We start from the raw sequence: 20,991 nt of genomic DNA, 5'->3' as shown, positions 1-20,991 counted from the left end.
CATTATTCTCCCTATAGTTCTCCTTTCTACTCTTTTCTTATTGTGTCTTATTCTCTCTTATGCTTTCCAGCTTTCCTCTGAAGATATTTGTCACTTTTTAATATGCCAACTAATCAGAAGACTATTTCTTTTATATTAGTGACTCAAATTTATTTTAGTATTGGGTAAAATCCCTAATTCTTGCTGCATTTCCTTTGACCTTAAAGGGTGAACTTTTATGTCTAATCCTTTCAAAAACTCTACAGTTTTCCACATCTAATACCTCTTTAATTCCAGGTACCATCCTTAAGCAGTAAGATTTATGGAGCATTTTAAAAAATAGTATCTCAATATGCTAGTAGACAACCACACCAATGATAGCTCTTTCTAGACCTCTTGCTGTTTATGGGGTTGAGATCTCTTAGGCAAGGAGAATCTAATTTGATTATTAAAGGGTAAAAATTTCCAAACACTTAACGTCCTGGATGTGCTGAATATTCTGGTACAGGCTATAGTAATATGTCTAGGAAAAAAAATATGGATCCATCTGTTTATAAATAGCAGTTGTAGGCATATCTGTGAATTGCCAAGGAGTGGGTGTAGAAACAAGAAAAATGTTACACCATGGGTGTAAAAGTTGTAAGGCATGAAGAACCTGGCATGAACAAATTCCAAAAGACAGACCAGGCATTAATAACATGCAAAATAATAGTCAAGATTAGACCATTAGAAAGCTCTTATGCATGGAAATACTAATCTGCAGAGTCATCACTTATGAGGTTTGAGCCCATGGGATTTTAAAAGAAGCTCAGGACTGGATCTAATGACAGAATTAGTAAAGAATTACAAGGAGAAAAATCTGGGTCTGGATCTTGAGGAGCAGGGTGTTTTGTTTGTGTTTTTGTGTGTGGGTCCTGAGTTTGTCCCATTAAAGATTCAACAGCATCAGTTAAAGGTTATAATGACAATATATCTACCTTAGTTCTCAAGCAGACCAAAGTAGGAAGGGACCAGAGGCAATAAAGAAAAATATGAGCTCTACCCAGGGTATTAAACCTCATCAGAGAGAAGAAGCCAATATGGTTTGGGGGCTGGCAGTCTAGACAATAAATTTGTATTCCATGACATCTCTTTGCCACCTGTCCTTCCAATGAATTTTAGCCACTTTGAGTCACTTGCTGATTCTCAAAGGACTGTCTTGTAAGAATCATTCACAGTTCATATAGACATGACTAACAAGGAGTGGTGCAGTATTGATATAGAATAGGGAAACTGAAGTAATTGGTATCATATTACCTCTTAGTTCCACCAGACTAACAACACATCTATCAGTCAGTCAATAAGCACTTATTAAATACCTATTATACGCCAAGCACTGTGCCACCATAAACTATTTTCAATAACTTATTCAAATTTTCAGTGTTAAACCTTTCATTTGTACACCATATCTTTCTCTCATTATTATTCTTTCTTCTTGTTTGTTATAAATTTTTATCTTAGCTCTGATGTGTAAGTAGTCAGATTGCAGAGACAGCTGATTCAAGGATAATTCCTATGTCAATAATAGTAATGATATAATTTTAGAAAGAGCATCAATAAAGCACAAAAATTTGCAGAAGAGAACAAAAAGTTATTAAAGTAGAATAGAGAAATTGTGTTGCCACCTTATTTAATTTAATATACACTTTCAAAGCTATACATAATATAAGTTGTTTTTATATAGTTCCCTTTTTCTACTTTTCTTTTAAAATGTTTGTGTTTATTGATATTGTAAAGTCAATATTTTTTCAAATAACACCTTACTACTAGACAAATCTCATTTTATTTTAATAGGGTTACTAGTTAAAAGGAATTTTTCATATTTGGATTTCAGCCAGGCATTTCATATCAATACTGTGTACAAGGTGATCAGAGGTGGACTAGTTGATAAGATAGTCTGTAAATGTACTTGAAAAATGACTGTACCCAAAGAATATTGATCAGTAGCAAGGAAAGGAGACTACGGTAGAATGCCATGGGACTCTGATCTTGAACTTGTTTGTTCAAAATTTTTTATCTATATGTAGTACTCTCTTAATATTGCCAGGCAGTTGCTTTGAAGAGGAGATTTAACTTGGATTGATTAACTATGATAGGGTCACTCTCATACTGAGAAAATGGTAGAATGGAATTCCCTAGAGAGGATAGCACACTCTAAGGTGAACACATGGAGATGGGTGTAAAAAGGTAATTACTGATACAAAGGGAGGGGGGGATGAGTACCTGTTCTGGAGAGGGTGAGAAGCTAAGGAGGAAGAGACAATATTAGCAATTAATTTTCCAGTATGTTTTAGTTTTTTTTAACTGGACATTATGATAAATGTGGAGGACCATTATATTGTTAGTCTTTGGTTATATTTTCAATAATTTAGGAGACACACAAAGAGAGAGAGAGAGAGAGAGAGAGAGAGAGAGAGAGAGAGAGAGAGAGAGAGAGAGAAGAGAAGGAGAATTACCAGACTAGGAGAGAAACAGATTTTAAACTATAGCAGTAATGTGTAATTTTGACTTAAAATAATATGCCCAGAGAACAAACAAAACAACAAAGGGCCTTGAAACCATGCCTAAGAAAAGATTACTTGAAGGAATTGTTTGCTTGTTTTTTTTTTAAAGAAGGAATTCCATTTCACAGATGGAGAAATTGAAGGACAAAGCAATTTCAGTTTATGATCCCAGGAAGAATGGATCACATATATTCAATGTCTTTATTTTTACATTTTTTCTAAATGGTACCAAATATTGGATAAAATTATTTATCCAAAAAAAGCCTATGTGACAACAAAAGTACTAAGATGTGAAGAGGATGAGAAATACTTTACTGGAGGAGACTCCCACTGTAATGAAGTTATACATCATTTGTATTATAGATGAATGGAAGATAATTAGGTGATACAATATAATGCACTTGAAGTATTAATGGGTAAGATCATGGCTGCATAAGTTAACATTCCAAGTAATATAATTATTTACCTTTTTTCTATGATCCTTTTGGAGAAAATGCTTTAATCCTAGGGAATGAAATTAATGATAGGAGGTGCAAGTATATTTTTGAGGGTGCTTAAAGAAGCAGCTCTAAAATAATGATCATGTCTGATGTAATGAAAAGGTAATATCTGTGCATTGCTACTGAACCTACCAATTTATCTTCCCTGATCATTGAAATAGTATTTATAGATTATTGATCATTATCAAAAAAGAATCAATTAGATCATAGATTTAGAAATGGAAGGGGCCTTAAAGACTGTCAAATCTAAGTCTTTTATTTAACAGATGAGGAAATGAGGTGTAGGGAGCTTAAATGACTTTCCTCAAATCATAAGGTAAGGAATGGGATGGCCAGGATAAGAACCCAGGGCTTCCAATTAAAAATAGATTATTTTCCATTGCAACAGTTTCTGCTGATTGAACACTCATCATTTGTCATGGAGCAACATTTCCACACCAAATGAAAGGAGGACCAATATGACAATTCTTTTGCTTGGCTGTGGGTTTGGATTAATGAGAAACAGAATAGCAATGTTCATATGTCATCTTTCCTCTCTTCTGTAGCCTGGCTTATTTTCATTCTTAAAGATTCAAATTGCAATCTCATCGTTCCATCCTCCTTCCTTCAACAGATTTTATTTAGACTTTTCCCCCCTATTGGCAGCATTAGTATTTATTTTATTAAAAATTTCTTTAAATGGCTTCTTTTTCATCTACTAGGAAAATTAAGGGAAATTTATTAGCTGAATTTATATAAATTCCTCTAGTTCAGTTTTCATTGAGGATAAATTTGTTTTGAATATCTGTTATGACAATTATATACAGCTACATTTTCCAATCCTAATGCATTTTTAATAACTTCCTTCAGCAGCTAGTGATTTGAATTTCAAATTTCTTTCTACCAAGAAGTAAAAATTACTGTTTTTATAGTTATTTCATATTAAAAAATTGATTTATGCAACAAGATCTCTCCTGCAGTAAACATATCAAATGTTTAAATGAGCCTATTAATACCCATAAGGTTTCTAATATTTATGTTCCCTATATAGCATGACAGAATGTTAGAGTTGATAAAGAAACATTTGCTTTCCTAGCTCATTCCACACAGAGTCCTAATTCAGACTGGAAATACTTTATTCAGTTTATTTATACCATTGATCTATTGCCACCATACCCTATGTCATTAAGCCCAAGGGCATAGCAACAATAATTTAAAAGAAATTAAAGTTTAAAAATAAATTAAAAATCAAAGAAAAGGAAAATAGTAAATAATTTTTCCTTCTAGAAATAATTTTGAAAATGAGGAGAAATATACTTGACCAAAATGCTTGTGTCTTTTGCAAAAACAGAGTCAAAACACATCCATCTACTCTGTGCATTTTGGGACCTCTTGCCCTAGAAATGAGCTTTATTATCTAATGAGAAAGCCCAAACTAATCTAATGAACTACATTTAGCTGTCTTCAGACTGTGCTTCACATTCATTTCCCCAGACATCTAGAACATCTTGCCATTGAACATGAACCCAACTGTGGCCTATACATTGTACTCTCAAGATTAGTGATCAAATCAATACAAACATTGTTTCCAGAATGAGAATGACAATGGCTTGTCTTATGGCTCCACTCACCATTCTGTGGATTGTCCAGACAAAAATTCTCTTCCCTGGCCACCATTTCCCTATATGTCTTGTCTTCCTTTATTTGAACGCAAGCTCCTTGGGAACAGGTGTTATTTCACTTTTATCTTTATAAGTAATGTAAGAGCTTATCACAAGGTCTGGTACATAGTAAGCCCTTAATAAATGTTTTTTTCATTAATTTATTAATGTAGTAGTAATAATAACAACAACAGCCAGCATTTATATATCACCTACTTTGTGCCAGGCACTGTGCTAAGTGCTTTACAATATTATCCCATTTAATCTTTGCAACAACCCTAGGAGGTAGATACTTATATTATTTGAACTCATCTTCCTGACTCCAGACCCAGTTCTTTATCCATTGCTTGATGTAGGTAAATACTTTCCTTATAACAAGTGTTTTAAGTAGGAATGAAGAAGTTTAAGTCATTCCTATTATCCCTATTTTACTGCTGAGGAGCCTGAAGCTTCAAGAGATGGAGAGCCTTAATCAAGGTTACACAGTTAATAAATATCAGAGTTGCAATGCTTTAAGCCATTATCCATTATGTTTCTAATCCCCTAAAATTGAAGTTCCATTGATATACTTCTAACTTAACTTGGTGTCAGAAAATTAGTAGTCCTTCCAAATGACATATACTTCTTTTCATAAGATAATGAAAAATTGTAATGACTGTCTTCCTTCCTTCCTTCCTTCCTTCCTTCCTTCCTTCCTTCCTTCCTTCACTTAACCCCATTGCCTAGCCAAAATAAAAAGACATTAAATTCCAGAGAACACCAAAAAATTACTTTAATCTAAAACAAGAAAATGGAGAACTCATTTAGGTCTATCATTATAACTCTTTATATCCTCTCTTTTGAAGATTTCATCAACTCTTATAGGTTCATTTCTTTGAAGATGACTCCAAAATATCCATGTCCGGTTTCTCTTTCTCTTGAATTTTAGTCTCACATAGCTGATTCCCTGATACACATCTCTATTTGCATGTTCTATAGACAACCTTAAGCTTACTATGTCCAAAACAAAACTTGTTACTTTCTTCCACCCTCAAATACACAATTCCCTTCCTAATTTTACTATTTCTGTTAAGGATCATTTTTCTATTAATAGCTATCTTTCTCTCAAGGATACAATTATTTTTCTCATCATCTGTGGTTGAAACCTTGGAACGATGCTTGAATCTTCACTCTCCTTTGCCCCTCTTTTCTAATCAGTTAACAAAATGATGGAGGTATTTTACTTCAGCAATATCTCTTCTGTCTATCCCCTTCTTTCCATTCATACAGCCACCACCCCAGTTTATACCCTTTATCGCTTCTCATCTGGATTATTGCAGTAGCCTCCCTACTTCCAGTCTTTTCCTTTTAAAATTCATTCTCCACATAGCATCCAAATTGGAATTCTTAAATCAAATATTTGATGAAGTCAGTCCTATGATTAAGAAACTTCAATGGGTTACTATGGCCTTTAGGATGAAATACAAATGTCTCTGTTTAGCATTTAAAGCCGTTTACAATCTAGCTCCAACCGATCTTTCTAAACTAATTTTTTCCATTATTTCCTCCTTACTTATTTTATATTCCAGCCAAACTGGCCTACTTGTGATTCCTCATACAGTACATTCAATCACCTCCCTCCATGCCATTGCACTTGTGTCTAGAATGACCCTCCTTCTTTACCTCCTCCTCTTTGTGCCCTTGCTTCTTTCAGCACTAAACTCAAGTGCTACTTCCTCATCCTTCTTGTTGTGAGTGTCTCCTGCAGAGATGACTTGGTATTTATTTTATATGCATTTTAAATGTACTTATATGGGTACATGTTCTCTTCAGCCCCCAATAGAATGCAACCTCCTTGATGGCAGGGATGGCTTCATTTTTCTCTTTATATTCTCAACACTTGTCTTTAGAAAATATTTATTGAAGTGAATTGAATGGTATGTCATTTTTAAAATTAGAAGTTTTTGCCAGATCCTAGAAATGAGGAAATTGGAGCTTTATTATGCTTCTGGAATAAGGACACAGAAAAGACAACAGCTTTCTTGAGAAAGGAATCTTTTTTTCCTCATTCCCTGAAGTCCATATCTAGCATTATTAAGTGGAGGTCTTATTGAAAGACCTGCCCATATTCTCCACCACAATTGTTAGAAAATTTCTTTCCTTAATCTTGGAAGCCTAAGTCTTCTGTCTATGGGCACAGCATGTCTTGGAAGACTTCATGTGCAAAGTTCTTCTTGTAAATAGGACTCTAATTTAACCAGAATAGGAAAAAATGATTATTCCAATTCTACAATGGATCTATGATCACACAGATGTAGTAATATTTTCCAGAGGCATAGATTGCAGCCTTCAGGCATGTCTCCCCATTTGGCTGGGTAACTTCCTCTCATCCTCTTAATATTGATTGAATGCCAGTTGAGCATGCAGACTGTCCATTGTTTATTCTTCACTTCCACTTTGTGACTGGCCCAACTTCTTTTACAGATATATATAGATATATCTATATATCTATATATATATATATATCTATATATATCTATATATATATATATACACACATATACATATGTATACACACATATATACATATACATATATACATCTATATATACATATATACATATATGTACATATATACATATATGTATACATATATACATACATATATACATACATATATACATATATGTACATATATACATATATGTACATATATACATATATGTATACATATATACATACATATATACATACATACACACACACACACACACACACATATATATATATATATATAATCTTATGTGATTTCTTCCCAACAACACTTGTTTGTGGTGTATGGATCATTTGTGCTGACCATAGGCATATGTATTGCTCCTTTATGATGATAAACTTCAATTTGAGGAGATCAATTTACTACTTTCAGGAAAACTTATCTCAAGATCAAATCATACAATCTACAAGACAATCTTTTTTAAAGTGAGATTTTATCATTAATAATAATTTTTAAATGCTAACAAATAATTTACTACCAAACATATAAAAATAGAAAGGGATTAGACAACCTTTAATTGCTGCCAAACTCCTGGAATTTGGGGCATGGATTCTGGAAAAATCCCAGTCATTCACAATGTAACAGTGGACCAAGATAAAAGAATCATGGAATTACAAAATCAGAGCTGGAAGGTTAGTTTAGTATGAGCAGTTCCTAGAACATTATCTAGCACATGGTAGGCACTCAATAAATAATTTTTTGAGTGATTAAGGGTGTACTGGGGATAAAAAGAAAAAAAAAGGTCTTGCCATTAAGAAGCTTAAAATCTATTGAGGCCACATGGAACGTTACAATTAAGCAATTACAAAGCATATAGAAAACATTTTGAGATGGAAAGAATGCTAATAACTAGCTATGGAGAAATACTGAGAGGCTTGACTTGAAGGAAGATAGAAATTCTATGAGGTAGAGGTGAGGATGGAAATCTTTTCCAACATGGAAAGACATTTCAACTGAAACAGAGCATTATGAAGTGAGATAGTCTCACTGAAAAACTCTCTAGATGATCCAAGTCTGAGATAATATAAAATCACAGGAATATAGATTAAGGGATAGAATTGACATTAGAGACTAAAGTTAAGGAAGTTGAGCCACAGAGAAGTTAAATAGCTTGCCTAAACTAATTATCTGAGGCATGGTCCAAACCTGTATCTTCCTGACTCTACATCATATCCTCTACTTTTTGTACCACCATACTGCCTCATCATTGTGATCAACAACAACAATGTATATTCCACACTAAAAGATACAAAAATTTTCAACTCACATCAAGTCTGGTATAACACACTTCACAGACTAAATCTCTGTACAGGATTCATGACAGACTCACTCAATAATAAATTCTTCTCCATAAGAAAGAATTATGAAATTACTGAGTATTAGAAATATTGGAGTTGTAAAGAAATGTAGAGATCATGGAGTCATACACTCTCATCTTATAGATAAGAAAATTGAGGCCTAGAGAAGTTAAATGACTTGCTCAAACTAGTTAATGACAATTTCCTTGTTCCTTATTAGCTTTCAATCTAAGCAATAAAACAAATGGGAAGAATCCCCCTGCCTTTGTGTGTAATGTCCAGAAGAGGGAAGTCTGAATGTTGAAAGGTCAAGAGAACACAATTTATAAGGATCATTTGAAGGAGCTGTCTTCTTTATGGAAGATATAACCTTGCAGTGACCTGAAGGTTCTACATTGCTAACTGGCATTACACATTCTTGCCTTACCAAGGCATATCAAATTGGACACTCACTTATAAATTTCATATTTTTCTTCATAGTTTTGAAATTTGCTTTTAGAAATGTTAAATTATCATATGGGTAGCTTTTTTAACTAAACAAAATATCACTTAAAAGTACTATTTACTACTTTACTATGAGATTTGTTTAAATGGATTAAATGTTTGGCTTTGGACAAGTAGTTTCATATCTATTTTAAGGAGGAGAGTCATTGTACATTGTTTTTAAGGCAAGCAGATGAGAGAAATAAGATATTTGGGAAGGAGAAAGGTAAAGCTGTGCAAAGGATGAGGGATGGAGGAATACAGCACCAACTATACCTATTAGAGCATGTAAGTCTGTAGAGTTTAGTGTAATGAATAAAGGCCTTGTAGTCAGATGAACTGTTTTTTGGTTCTGGCTTTGCATGTTAGTAGATCCTTGCAGATAAGTCATTACATTTCTCTGAGATGAGCTTTCCTCATCTATAAAGTAAGGGTAATAATACATTTTTGATTTCACTGAGTTGTGAAGGTGATCTAATGAGATTGTGTAAGTAGAGCCTTCTACAAACATTAACCTTTACCCAAACATAAGTTATTGTTTTTCTTATGAAGGGAGAAGAAATAGGTGATGTTCAGAAAAGTTAAGATAAGAGAAACCAAAAAGTATAAAAATTTTAAATTCACGGGTTGTTGATGTTGATGATATTATTGTGGATCAGGGCAGACAGAAATAATAAAAAGCAAAACTCAAAAAAACCAAGCATATATTTTTGTATATCTATGTGTCTATGTATGTATGTATGCATGTATGTGTATGTATCTAAGTATCTGTTGGCCACATATAATTATTGTTGTTACTTGAACCATGATTACATTAATGTAGGAAACTATTGGTACAAAAATCTCCTCTACCCATGTGGAAGTCATGAGTTTTAAATTTATAATCTTTGAAAGTTGCTTGGGACACTGAGATGTTAAGTGACTTGATGGAGTCACTTATGTGTAAGGAGTGAGATTTTCAAGCTGTATTTATCTTTGTCCACCAGAACATGCTATTTTATAATGTAAATTTTTTTAAAAAAAGACTATTTTAAAAAAGGGCAAAAAAATCCCAGTTTACTATTCTCCTGAAATAGCCCCTAATGTTTATTCTCCATGAAGACTCATGCTCCACTGTTTAACATGGAAGTGCTGATTTAACATTAGTGTTTTCTTTCACAATTGATCACAGCAGCCAGAATAAGTTAAAATTCCTTGGGGTTTCCTAAATCACTTCCAAACTAAATTAGCCACTCAGGGTTATCAGGAGTAAGTTACAATAATAAAACATTAATCTTCATAATCCTGACATGATAAAAGTAATATTTTAGGGGCTGTGTGTAATGATTCCTGTTATTAAGGTACTTTGGGGAACCTTACTTGCAAGTCAATGAAATCTAAGCCATTATTTTCTGTTAAGAAACTATGTCATTAAAATTTCTTCTACTGGTTCTAATCTTCTACTACCCTTTGACAGCATGCTAGGGAGAAAAGAAAAACAAAACAAAACAAAGCCCATATGTATTTTTGCTGGGATTATTGCTTATTCATAACTTACTTATATGAATTTGGTATCCATCCGCCAAGCTCAAAATGTTGGCCTCTGGCCAATCAGACTTATTGGTTATTTACAGAGTAACTCAATGGTAAGGTTTGTTTATCGACTGACAGCCTAAGAATACTGCTAGTGATTTCCAATGAAGCAGACTCTAGTCCAGACCAAGGATAAGACATTTATTTATCTCAGGTGTCACTACCAGAGGTAAGCACTGCTTGTGCACAATACTTTTAGTTTAAAATTAGGAGAAAAAATAAAGAAAGAGAAAGTAGAGAAATGAACAGAAAAGAATGTAAAAGAGAAGAAATAGGAGAAGAAAGGGGGAAGTTAAGGTACATATAGGGAGAAGAATTATACCTATAACAAGTGTTTAAAATGCCACTCAGCAGCAAACTTTCTATAGGTTATCTACTGTTTTCATGTTGTTAGTTGTTTGAGTTGTGTCTGATACTTTGTGAACTCATCTGGGGTTTCCTTGGCAAAGACACTGGAGTGGTTTGCCATTTCCTTCTTCAGTTCATTTTACAGCTGAGGAAACTGAGACAAACAGGGTTAAATGACTTACTCAGGGTCACATAGCTAGTAAGTGTCTGAGGTGACAATTGAACTCAGGATTTCCTGAATCCAAGCCTAGTATTCTACTGCCCCACTTAGTTACTTAATATTTGCCCTATATAGGCTTTTAATTGCTGGGAAAGAGAGGACACTGAATTCTAATACCTCGATATATGTCATGGAAGTTTTTGAAGTCAAAAGATAGCATTGATATTTTCTCATGATATTTTATTTTTTCAATGATTTTCAACAATAAGGCCTTCCTGCCAAAGGATAACAAAAACAAAAGGAAAGTGGTGCCCAGGCTAGAGAGGTATGCACGGGATCACTGCAAGTGACCAGGGAGGATTTTGTGTCACCAGAAGCAGTCTATGATGTGAATTTAGTAAATGTTCATAAAAGTTGATGGAAAATGGAGAAATGATGAGAGTAAGAAATGGAGTCCTCATCACATCAATAATGTTGCTAAAAGTGTTGTATAACTCAAATACTGCTTAAGTAACAAATTCACAATTAACCTGAACAGAAGAAATGTGCCTATTCAGCACCTTTACAAATGATCTGGTTGACTGATGAGTCATCTCATTTGGCAAAGTAGCAATAAAAGTAGGTCTTTCATTTTCCAAAGACACTACTGGCATTCAGACCAGATGATTAGAGTGAGGGGGAAAAAATAACTTTTACACTTTATCAGAATGGGGACGTTTTATCCTGGTGATGGTATTTTTGCCTCTGCAGATTTCATCTGCAGTTGCTGTCAAAGGTTCAATTATTCCCCATGGCCTCAGAAAACTATGACTTGCTTACCTTATGAAAGTTTCTGAAATAAGCTGCCTTTTCATCTGGAAATTTTTCGAGCCTTCTGGGTCCTTTGCTGGATGCTTTCTTGAAAACCAACCAACAACGTCTGAAAATCTGCAAGCAAAGAAGGAATCTCATTAGTCTTTTTGCTTAAACAAGCTTATTAACATTACAAACATGATTTCTATGGTTCAATTAATCCATTGTGAAGAAATTCCAATAGAAGAAAACTATCTTTGATAAAGAATGTGTTTCTCTCTAAGGCAGCAAATTTTTGTAATTCTTTGACATGTTCTTCATTAAAAACTACAGAAACTTAAAAAATATTATTTAATTCACAAATTATCTTTTGTGAATTCATAACAGAGCATCAGTTTTTTTTCAGTATGTTGGCTTCTGTCACCTTGGATATATTAAAGTACCTGTACATTTTTATCTATCGCAATGTAAATACAGCATTCTTTCTCTGCCATTTTATAAAATTCTCAGTGAAATTGTCTTTGCACTCGGAATAAATGAGATCATAGATGAAATTCAGAACCTCCCTAAAAAACTTTTGAATTTAACCTTTATTTTGATTATTTCCTCCCTACACTCTTGTAATGGAGATGTTTAAGAGTACTCAAATTAAATCAAGATAGGAATCTAAAAGAGAAAAGCAAGGCATATGGCCAATTTGCCACTTGGACAACACAAGAATCTGCCAATTATGACATTTTGTACTATATCACAAGGAAGCCAGCTCCACTTCAGGACATCTTGAGTTGTTAGGAATGTTTTCCTTATCTTGAACTAAATCTGCCTCTCTGTAACTGTCACCAATTTTTCCTAATTACCTCTGAGGCCAACCAGAACAAGGCTAATCCCCTTCCAAATAACAGCCTTGCAAATGCATCCTTTTGTAGCAATGGGAACTCCTGGTGGGAGCACTCCCTTTACCTACTCAAATCCCAACACTTTTCTAATTTACAATCACACAAATTTAGTTCCCTGAATCAAATACGTTAAGTGGCTTTCCCAGAAGCACTTCAGTAAAACAACCTCATTTTCTTCAACCCATCCTCTCATGTCATAGTTTTAAGTACCTCTACAATACTAATCACTGTCCTCTGAACATAGATGTGGTGCCCAGAAAATCATATGCCAGTAATGGTCTAAACCAGGAGAGTATTCATCACGGCTATAACCTTTTTATTTTGCTTTCTATGCTTCTATTAATGCATGACAAGGTCACATTAATTTGGGGGGTTTTTAATTCACATGGCTGACATTCTACCAGGTCTATGGGTTCCCACCTCTCTGATTTATCTTTTACTTACATAGTTACATTATTTTTTAAAAACAGAAATGGAAGGCTTTCTACACATATCTTTATTACATTCTGTCTTAATAGATTTGTCCCATCATTCTAACCTATTAAGGTTTGCCTACATAATGATTCTGATATTTAATATATCAATTAACCTCTATAGTTTTGTATCATCTAAGAGAATAACATGCCAGCTGTGTCTTCCTCCAAGGCACTGATAAAAGTGTTTTCCAACAATCCAGAATATCATCACTCACTTTATTACTTTTAACTAAAATTGTGTTTTTGCAATTACTCATATCATTTCATATACTCAAATTACTGACTCCTTTAAAAATCATAGGTTCCTTGACTATTTTCCTACATGATATTAGTACTTGATAAATTCAATTTAGCTATTAATCACAAACCATTATGTAATAGTATTCTATTTGTTTCCTGTGTGTGTACCTTACATCTCCTCAGCAAAAGTAGAAGCTTCTTAAATGGATGGGATTTTGTATCTTCTCTTCCAAAGTACCCTGTGTAATGCTATGCTATCCTGGGGATGCTGCTAGCACAATGATTTAAAAGTCCAAATCTTCTGACCCTCCCAAAGTGACAAGTTTTTTAGTCAAGAGGAGGAGGTAGAAGAGACTCATGCTGAAGCTGAGATATTTCTCTCTCCCCTCCTTCCTTTCCCTTCTCCTACCAACTAATTCCTCAGGAGCTTGGCTGGAGGCCTCCACCAATAAATTGCTAGACACTCTTGAATATATGGTTCCAAACCAAAAGATAACTTGTAGATGACTCATAAGGTGTAGCCAAGTTTCCTCAACCGATCCTAACACACTTCCTGTGCAAAATCACTCCAGCTCATCCAATGATGTCTTAACTGATAAAAGTTCATCCACAATTAGTCTAAAGCCTATGATTTATTGATTTAATAGAGAACTGTTCGCAACTATTTAAGAAATGAGGACACAGCATCTAAACATTTACTTTATATGGGATTGGGTGATTTGATTTATTGATTCAATCACTAAGAATTAGAAGGTATGACTAGTTCTGGCTCCAATACTTATTATGAATAAAAAGAGGAAGTTGAATTAGATCACTGAGATCTCTCCCAATTCTAAATTTGTTTTGATGCCTGAACTTTGACTAATCACTTAATTAAGGGTTGGGGAACCTGTGGCCTTGAGGCCACATGTAGCCTTCTAGGTCCTTGGGTGTGGCCCTTTGACTACATCCAAACTTCACACAACAAATCCCCTTAATAAAAGGATTTGCTCTGTAAAACTTGAAGTCAGTCAAAGGGCCACCCTAGAGGACCTAAAGGGCCACATACAGGTTCCCACCCCTGACTTAATTGCTTAGAGTGTCAATTTGTTCATCTGTAAACAAGGAGTAATAACACTATCCTGTTACACTTATAGACAGGGTTAGCATAAGAATCAGTTGAGTGTAAGGATTTGACAACTCTTTGGAAACTAAAATCCTATAAAAAGGCAAGCAACTCTAACTCTCTCTCCTCATCTTAACCTCCTGATTTCTCTGACTTCCAAGTTCCAACTAAAATTCCACTTTCCACAAGAAACTTTTCTCCATTACTCTTAATGCTAATATCTCCCCTCTATTAATCATCTCCAGTATATACTGTATATATCTTGTTTGGACATAATTGTTCTCATGTCATATTCTCTATTAGACTCTGAGCTCTTTGAGAGCAGGGATTGACTGTTGGCTTTCTTTGTTTCCTTAGTGCTTAGCATAGTACCTGGTACATTATAGGAGCTTAATAAATGCTTATTGAGTCACTGAACTTACTGAATTATCTTATTCCTTTGCCTTTCTGAATTTTTTTTCAGTAGTTCAATATAGCTCTTAGCTGCTGCCAAAGCTGTTTTTAGTTCCTGTTGCTTTGATGATGTCATTGTCTTCTTTAGGTCATTAGTTATGAGGATTTTTCTAGGACAGTGGGTTTTAGTGAGATAGTTTTAGCCTTTGATTACTTATCTGAAAAAAGTAAAATATCCTAAGAAATGCCAGGAACATATGTTTCATAGTTAAACTGTAGATGGCTTGAGAAGCAATTCAAAATACCATATCTAAATCTAGGGAACAATTTGGTAATTGAAAAGTGAATTTGTGGTATAAATAATTCTCAATTTTTGTTGCTACACTCATTAAGTGCTTCTTAATGAAGGCACAAAACACTATAATTTTCTTTTTTTCTCTTTTTAAAAAAACAGTATTTATTTATTTGTAGTTTTCAACATTCACCTCCACAAGATGAGGTCCAAATTTTCTCCCCATCTCTCCCCTCCCCCCAACCCCAAGTTGGCATGCATTCTGAAAACCCCTTCCCCCAGTCTGCTCTTCCTTTTATCACACCCACCCCCTTCTCTTTTCTCCTTCCCCTTCCATTTTCCTATAGGGCAGGATAGATTTATGTACCCCATTGCCTGTATATCTTATTTCCCAATTGCACATAAAAACAATTTTAATTTTCATTTTTAAAACTTTGAGTTCCAAATTCTCTCCCTTCCTCACTCCTTCCAAGTCCTCCAGTCCCTTAATGTAGAAGCTGCTAAATCTCACATTATCTTGAATGTGTTTCCCCAATACTTGAATTGTTTCTTTCTGGCTGCTTGCAATATTTTCTCCTTGACCTGGGAACTCTGTAATTTGGCTATAATATTCCTAGGAGTTTTTCTTTTGAGATCTCTTTCAGGAGATGATTGGCAGATTCTTTCAATTTCTATGTTACCCTCTGGTTCTAGAATATCAGGACAGTTTTTCCTGATAATTTCTTAAAAGATGATGTCTAGGCTCTTTTTTTGCCCATGGCTTTCAGGTAGTCCTATAATTTTTAAATTATCTCTCCTGGGTCTATTTTCCAGGTCAGTTGTTTTTCCAATAAGTTATTTCACATTGTGTTCTATTTTTTCATTCTTTTGGTTTTGTTTTACAATTTCTTGATTTCTCATAGAGTCATTGGCTTCCATTTGCTCGATTCTAATTTTTAAGGAATTATTTTTCCATTGAGCTTTTGGACCTACTTTTCCATTTAGCCAAGTCTGCTTTTTAAGTCATTCTTCTGCTCATTGGTTTTTTTGGACCTCTTCTGTCATTTGGGTTAGTCTATTTCTTAAGGTGTTATTTTCTTCAGCATTTTTTTGGGTCTCCTTTAACAAGCTGTTGACTTTTCATGATTTCCTTGTATCACTCTCATTTCTCTTCCCAGTTTTTCCTCTACTTCTCTTACTTGCTTTTCAAAATCTTTTTGAGCTCTTCCATGGCCTGAGACCAATTCATAAGTTTTTTGGAGGCCTTGGATGTAGGAGTTTTGATTTTGTTGTCTTTTTCTGGTTGTATGTTTTAATCTTCTTTGTCACCGAAGTAAGATTATATACTCTGAGGTTTTTCCCACCACTGTTTGCTTGTATTCCCAGACAATTACTTTACTTTTTAACTCTTTTTTAAGGTAGGGCTCTGCTTCCAGTGTGGAGGGTGTACTGTCCTAAGCTTCAGGGGTTTTATGAAGCTGTTTTCAGAGATACCTCCAGGGATCTATAAATTTCCAGTTATTCCAAGGTGTATGATCAAAGGGGAGGTATTTACTTCTTTCCTGGGCTGTGCTGTGGTCTATGAGTGACCACAAGCACTCTTTTCTTCCTTGGAACTGTGAGGATGATTCCCTGTCCATTGCTGCCACAAGCTCTACCACTTCAGCGCTCCTCCTCCCCCAGGACTGCCACAAGGACTGCAACCCAGATCTGAGCACAGTCAAAGCAAAAGAACCCTGCCTCAGTGCCAGCAAAGAGATCCCTGCAATCCTTCTCTGATCAACCACTGTATCCCCCTAATTGTCTGTGGGCCAAGAACTCCAGAAGCACCTGGGACTTGACTGTGCTCCTTTCTCACCCAGGTCTGACCAACAGATCTTTCCTACTGACCTTCTAAGTTGTCTTTGGCATTTGTGGGTTGTGGGTCTGGAAACCACCACAGCTGGAAGTGATTCAGTCTTCTCAGCCCTGACCAGGAGGGCTGAGGCCTGGTCTTTGCCTCCCCTGCCTATGCTGAACTGTGCTTCTCTCCCAGCCCAGCACAACAGACCTTTCCTATCAACCATCCAGGTTGTCTCGGGCTGGAAATTCATTTCATTCTATCCTTTTGTGGGTTCCATTGCTGTAGAATTTATTTAGAGTCATTTTTTTCAGGTATTCAGAGGGGTTTTGGGGAGAGCTCAAGCAAGTCACTGCTTTTACTCCATCTTGGCTCTGTCCCTCAGCAATAATATTTTCAAAATACTTCCACATAAAATAATAACTTGTTACCTTTATGTAATCCCATAAATTTAACAAAGTATTTTCTTTATGACAGCCCTGTTTTGGTATAACAGAAAAGAGAATCCAACTTTTCCTTCTGAGACCTACCCCCTCTCTCTTCCCAAAAGTCTGTCCTTACTTTTTAGCATCCCAAAGGCAGAGAAAGAAATTTAATAGCTTTCATCAACCTTTCTTCTTAAAGGTTGAAAAGTTGTTTGTTTGTTTTTTTTTCCTAAACTACCCCTATTCTGTCTTCTCCTCTCCCCACTGAATGAGGGAAATCTTTTAGTATTGTCTCACCACAGGTGATATTGATTCACTAATGAAGGAATGAGATTATTTTGCCTTTGAAATATTAATCCCATTCTTCCTCTGATCTAATTTTCTCACATTTTTATATTTTCTTATATTCTATAGCTCGGCAATGCTTTTAAAATTCTTTTTCTTTTTTGCATTTCTTTTCTTCCTTCCTTCCTTCCTTCCTTCCTTCCTTCCTTCCTTCCTTCCTTCCTTCCTTCCTTCCTTTCTTTCTTTCTTTCTTTCTTTCTTTCTCTTTCTTTCTTCTCTTTCTTTTTTTTTCTTTCTTTCTTTCTTCTTCTTTTTCTTTCTTTCTTTCTTTCTTTTCTTTCTTTCTTCTTTCTTCTTTCTTCTTTCTTTCTTCTTTCTTTCTTTTTTTCTTTCTTTTTTTCTTCTTTCTTCCTTTCTTTCTTTTTCTTTCTTTCTTTTCTTTCTTCTTTCTTTCTTTCTTTCTTTCTTTCTTTCTTTCTTTCTTTCTTTCTTTCTTTCTTTCCTTCCTTCTGGCAATTGGGGTTAAGTCACTTGCTGAGGGTTTCACAGCTAGTTAAGTGTCAAGTGTTTGGTCTGAGGCCAGATTTGAACTCAGGTCCTCCTGAGTTCAGGGCTGGTGATCTATCCACTGTACAACCTAGCTGCTCTGCTTTTAAATTTCTTAATGTTTCCCAATGTTTAAAGTTTTTTTAAATCATTGTTATTTTTTTAAAAATAAAAAAAAGAACAAGCTTGAAGACTCAACAGATCACATTTGTATTTTTATCTAGCCCTAGCCATATGAAAACAAAGTTTCATTTCTTAGCATTTTATTGCTATCTGAAAATATTTGACTTTTTTCCCTTTTCTTTTGTTCATTTGCTTATTGAATATTCTCTTCTGGTTCTTTGAAAGGAATATTTAACTGCTTCCTTTTTTCTGGAGCTATGAATGTTTTCTTTCATGCTTAGGCTTATTTTTTCAGGATATGTATTTTTGAAGTGATAATTCATTGCCTTTGTTTTTTATACTAATCATAGTCTAAATTTCTCATTGATTTTACATAAACAAGGAATAACTCTGATCTATTCTTTTTGGTTGTCCTTTGGATATGAAATTTTTTCTCCTTGTTGCTTACAAAATTTGTTTGATATAGTAATTCTGAAGTTTGACTCTGATGATTCTTGTTTACTTAAATTTAATATTTCTGTTGTTTTCTTCTTGATGTGTACTTTGCTTTCTGCTTCAAATATTTCTCAGTGTTTTTCCTTTATGATTTCTTTAAGTATGGCATTCAGGTTTCCTTTTTTATTGTATTTTTACAAAAATGTAATACTTGTGTCAGTTCCATTTTTGAGTTTAGCATTTTTGTTTCATGCTCTCATATATTCTTTTAATCTTCTTGTCTTATGATTTTGTTCAATTAATTTTCCTCCTCCTTTGCTTTATAATCCTGTAATTCTATTATTTAGAGAATGTTCTGCATTGGAGAATATTTCTATCATTTGTTGTAAGTTATTTAGGATCTTGTTAATTTTTTTAAATTAAAAGACATAATTTGTATCACTGTTTCTTTGGTATTTTCATTTCATTCTCTTTTTTTCTTATTTGAAGCATTCTGGATATTCTTTGAAGTTTTCCATTGACATTGCAGGTAGTCCTTGAAAAGAAATTGTAACACTTTCATTTACCATAGAGAATTGTTTTAAAGTACTTTTTGCATTGAGAAAACTCTTTTCCTTGATTTTTAATTTCTCCTGTCAGCTTTTACCTCTCTTGATCAGTGACTACAATGTTTTAAAGTGTTGACCTTGCTTTAAACGTGGTTTTTTTAAACTACTATTTCTTTCCTTTCTGTACTGTCCAGTTGGTTGTGTCCCTCTCCAAGTAGCTTCTCCCTGTTTCCTTTTCTCTTAGTTCACCACAGTTGGATCATTGGCCATCAGAGAATGTTGAAATGGCAGTGTCACTTCTCTTCTTAATAAACTCTAGTTGCTCCATTATCTCCAGGATCAGATATGAAATTCTCTATTTCAAATGTAAAGCCCTTTAAATTTTGGCCCCTTCTTCCTATTCTAGTTTTATTACATGTATTCTTCTGTTCTATATATGCTATGATCCAACAATACTGCTCTTTTTGCTGTTTTGTTAAATAGGAAAATTTTCCTCTTCCCAAGCTCTCCTTCATTTCTGGAATGCTGTGTCTTCTTACCTCCACTTCTTGGATCCTCTGGCTTCCTTCAACATTCAGCTCAAATCCTACCTTCTGTAAGAGGCCTTTCCTTGATTGTCCCATAATGCTGGTATCTTCCCTCTGAAATTATCTCATATTTGCATATACATATATTCGCACACATGTAAGTATATAATATAAATGTAATATACATATGTGTATATAGGTATATGTATATGGGTGTATCTATATCTATATATTTTTTATCCTCAAGATTTGAATGTTGCTATCCCCACTAGAATGTTAGCTCCTTGAGAACAGGGATGGCTTTTCTGCTGTATGTAGTATGCCCATCATTTAGTTCAATGCTTGGCACAATGTAAGTGCTTAATAAATGCTTATTGACTAGTTGACTGCTTCAGAGTCCAAAAACTAGAGTACTGCTTCAGACTCCAAAAAACAGCATAACTTTTTTTTGCCACATATACAAGTCCTACTTGTCAAGGTTTTATCCTTTGCTCTGAGGCTGGCTTTCTCTACTATGAAGGCTAATCCCAGAGAGCTAGAAAGAGTTTGAGGAAGAATGCCTTAAGACATTTATGTCAAGCTCAAATAGAAATGGGTGGGGTGTGTGTGTGGTGGGGTGGGTGCTAATTTATACATAACTATCACTGCTGGCTACTTAGAAAACCGCACAATAAAGTTACATATTTTCTATTTTTTATTTATTTTATTAAATATTTTCCAATTATATTTTAATCTGTTTTGGGCAGCATTTGGAATCACTGCTGGCTCTGTGTTTGACACTTATGCCCTGGGACACCATAGAAGGAAAACACTGAGAAGCCTTTGCAATCAGGTATCTTATCCATCCTTCACTATTCCTGTTTATTACCTGTTTTCTCTTTATAGTGGGTTCTTTTATTTTTCCTCTTCTTGTCACTGGTATATATTCAGCATTTTGGTGTACTTTTTACAAGGTTTATTTTATGTGGCAGGGGAGGAATTGTGTCCTAAGTTTCTTCAAAATCTTACCTGGCTTCTGGGAAAAGAATTAATG

General features: G+C 34.5%; 1 protein-coding gene across 1 annotated transcript in view; it reads right to left on the bottom strand.

Moving 5' to 3' along the window:
- DOK6 (docking protein 6) overlaps positions 1-20,991 on the bottom strand; it is a 656,109-nt gene that overhangs the window by 411,617 nt on the left and 223,501 nt on the right. The window contains exon 2 of the mRNA XM_020985625.2: positions 11,876-11,983. Coding sequence (XP_020841284.1) covers positions 11,876-11,983 — 108 coding nt within the window. The remainder of the gene's footprint in view (positions 1-11,875; positions 11,984-20,991) is intronic.

Source organism: Phascolarctos cinereus, unplaced genomic scaffold (assembly GCF_003287225.1).
Source record: "Phascolarctos cinereus isolate Bilbo 61053 unplaced genomic scaffold, phaCin_HiC Scaffold_4;HRSCAF=312, whole genome shotgun sequence".
In the NCBI taxonomy this organism is placed as follows: domain Eukaryota; kingdom Metazoa; phylum Chordata; class Mammalia; order Diprotodontia; family Phascolarctidae; genus Phascolarctos; species Phascolarctos cinereus.
Note: the sequence above shows the minus strand (reverse complement) of the source record. Positions and strands in the feature narration are given on the sequence as shown.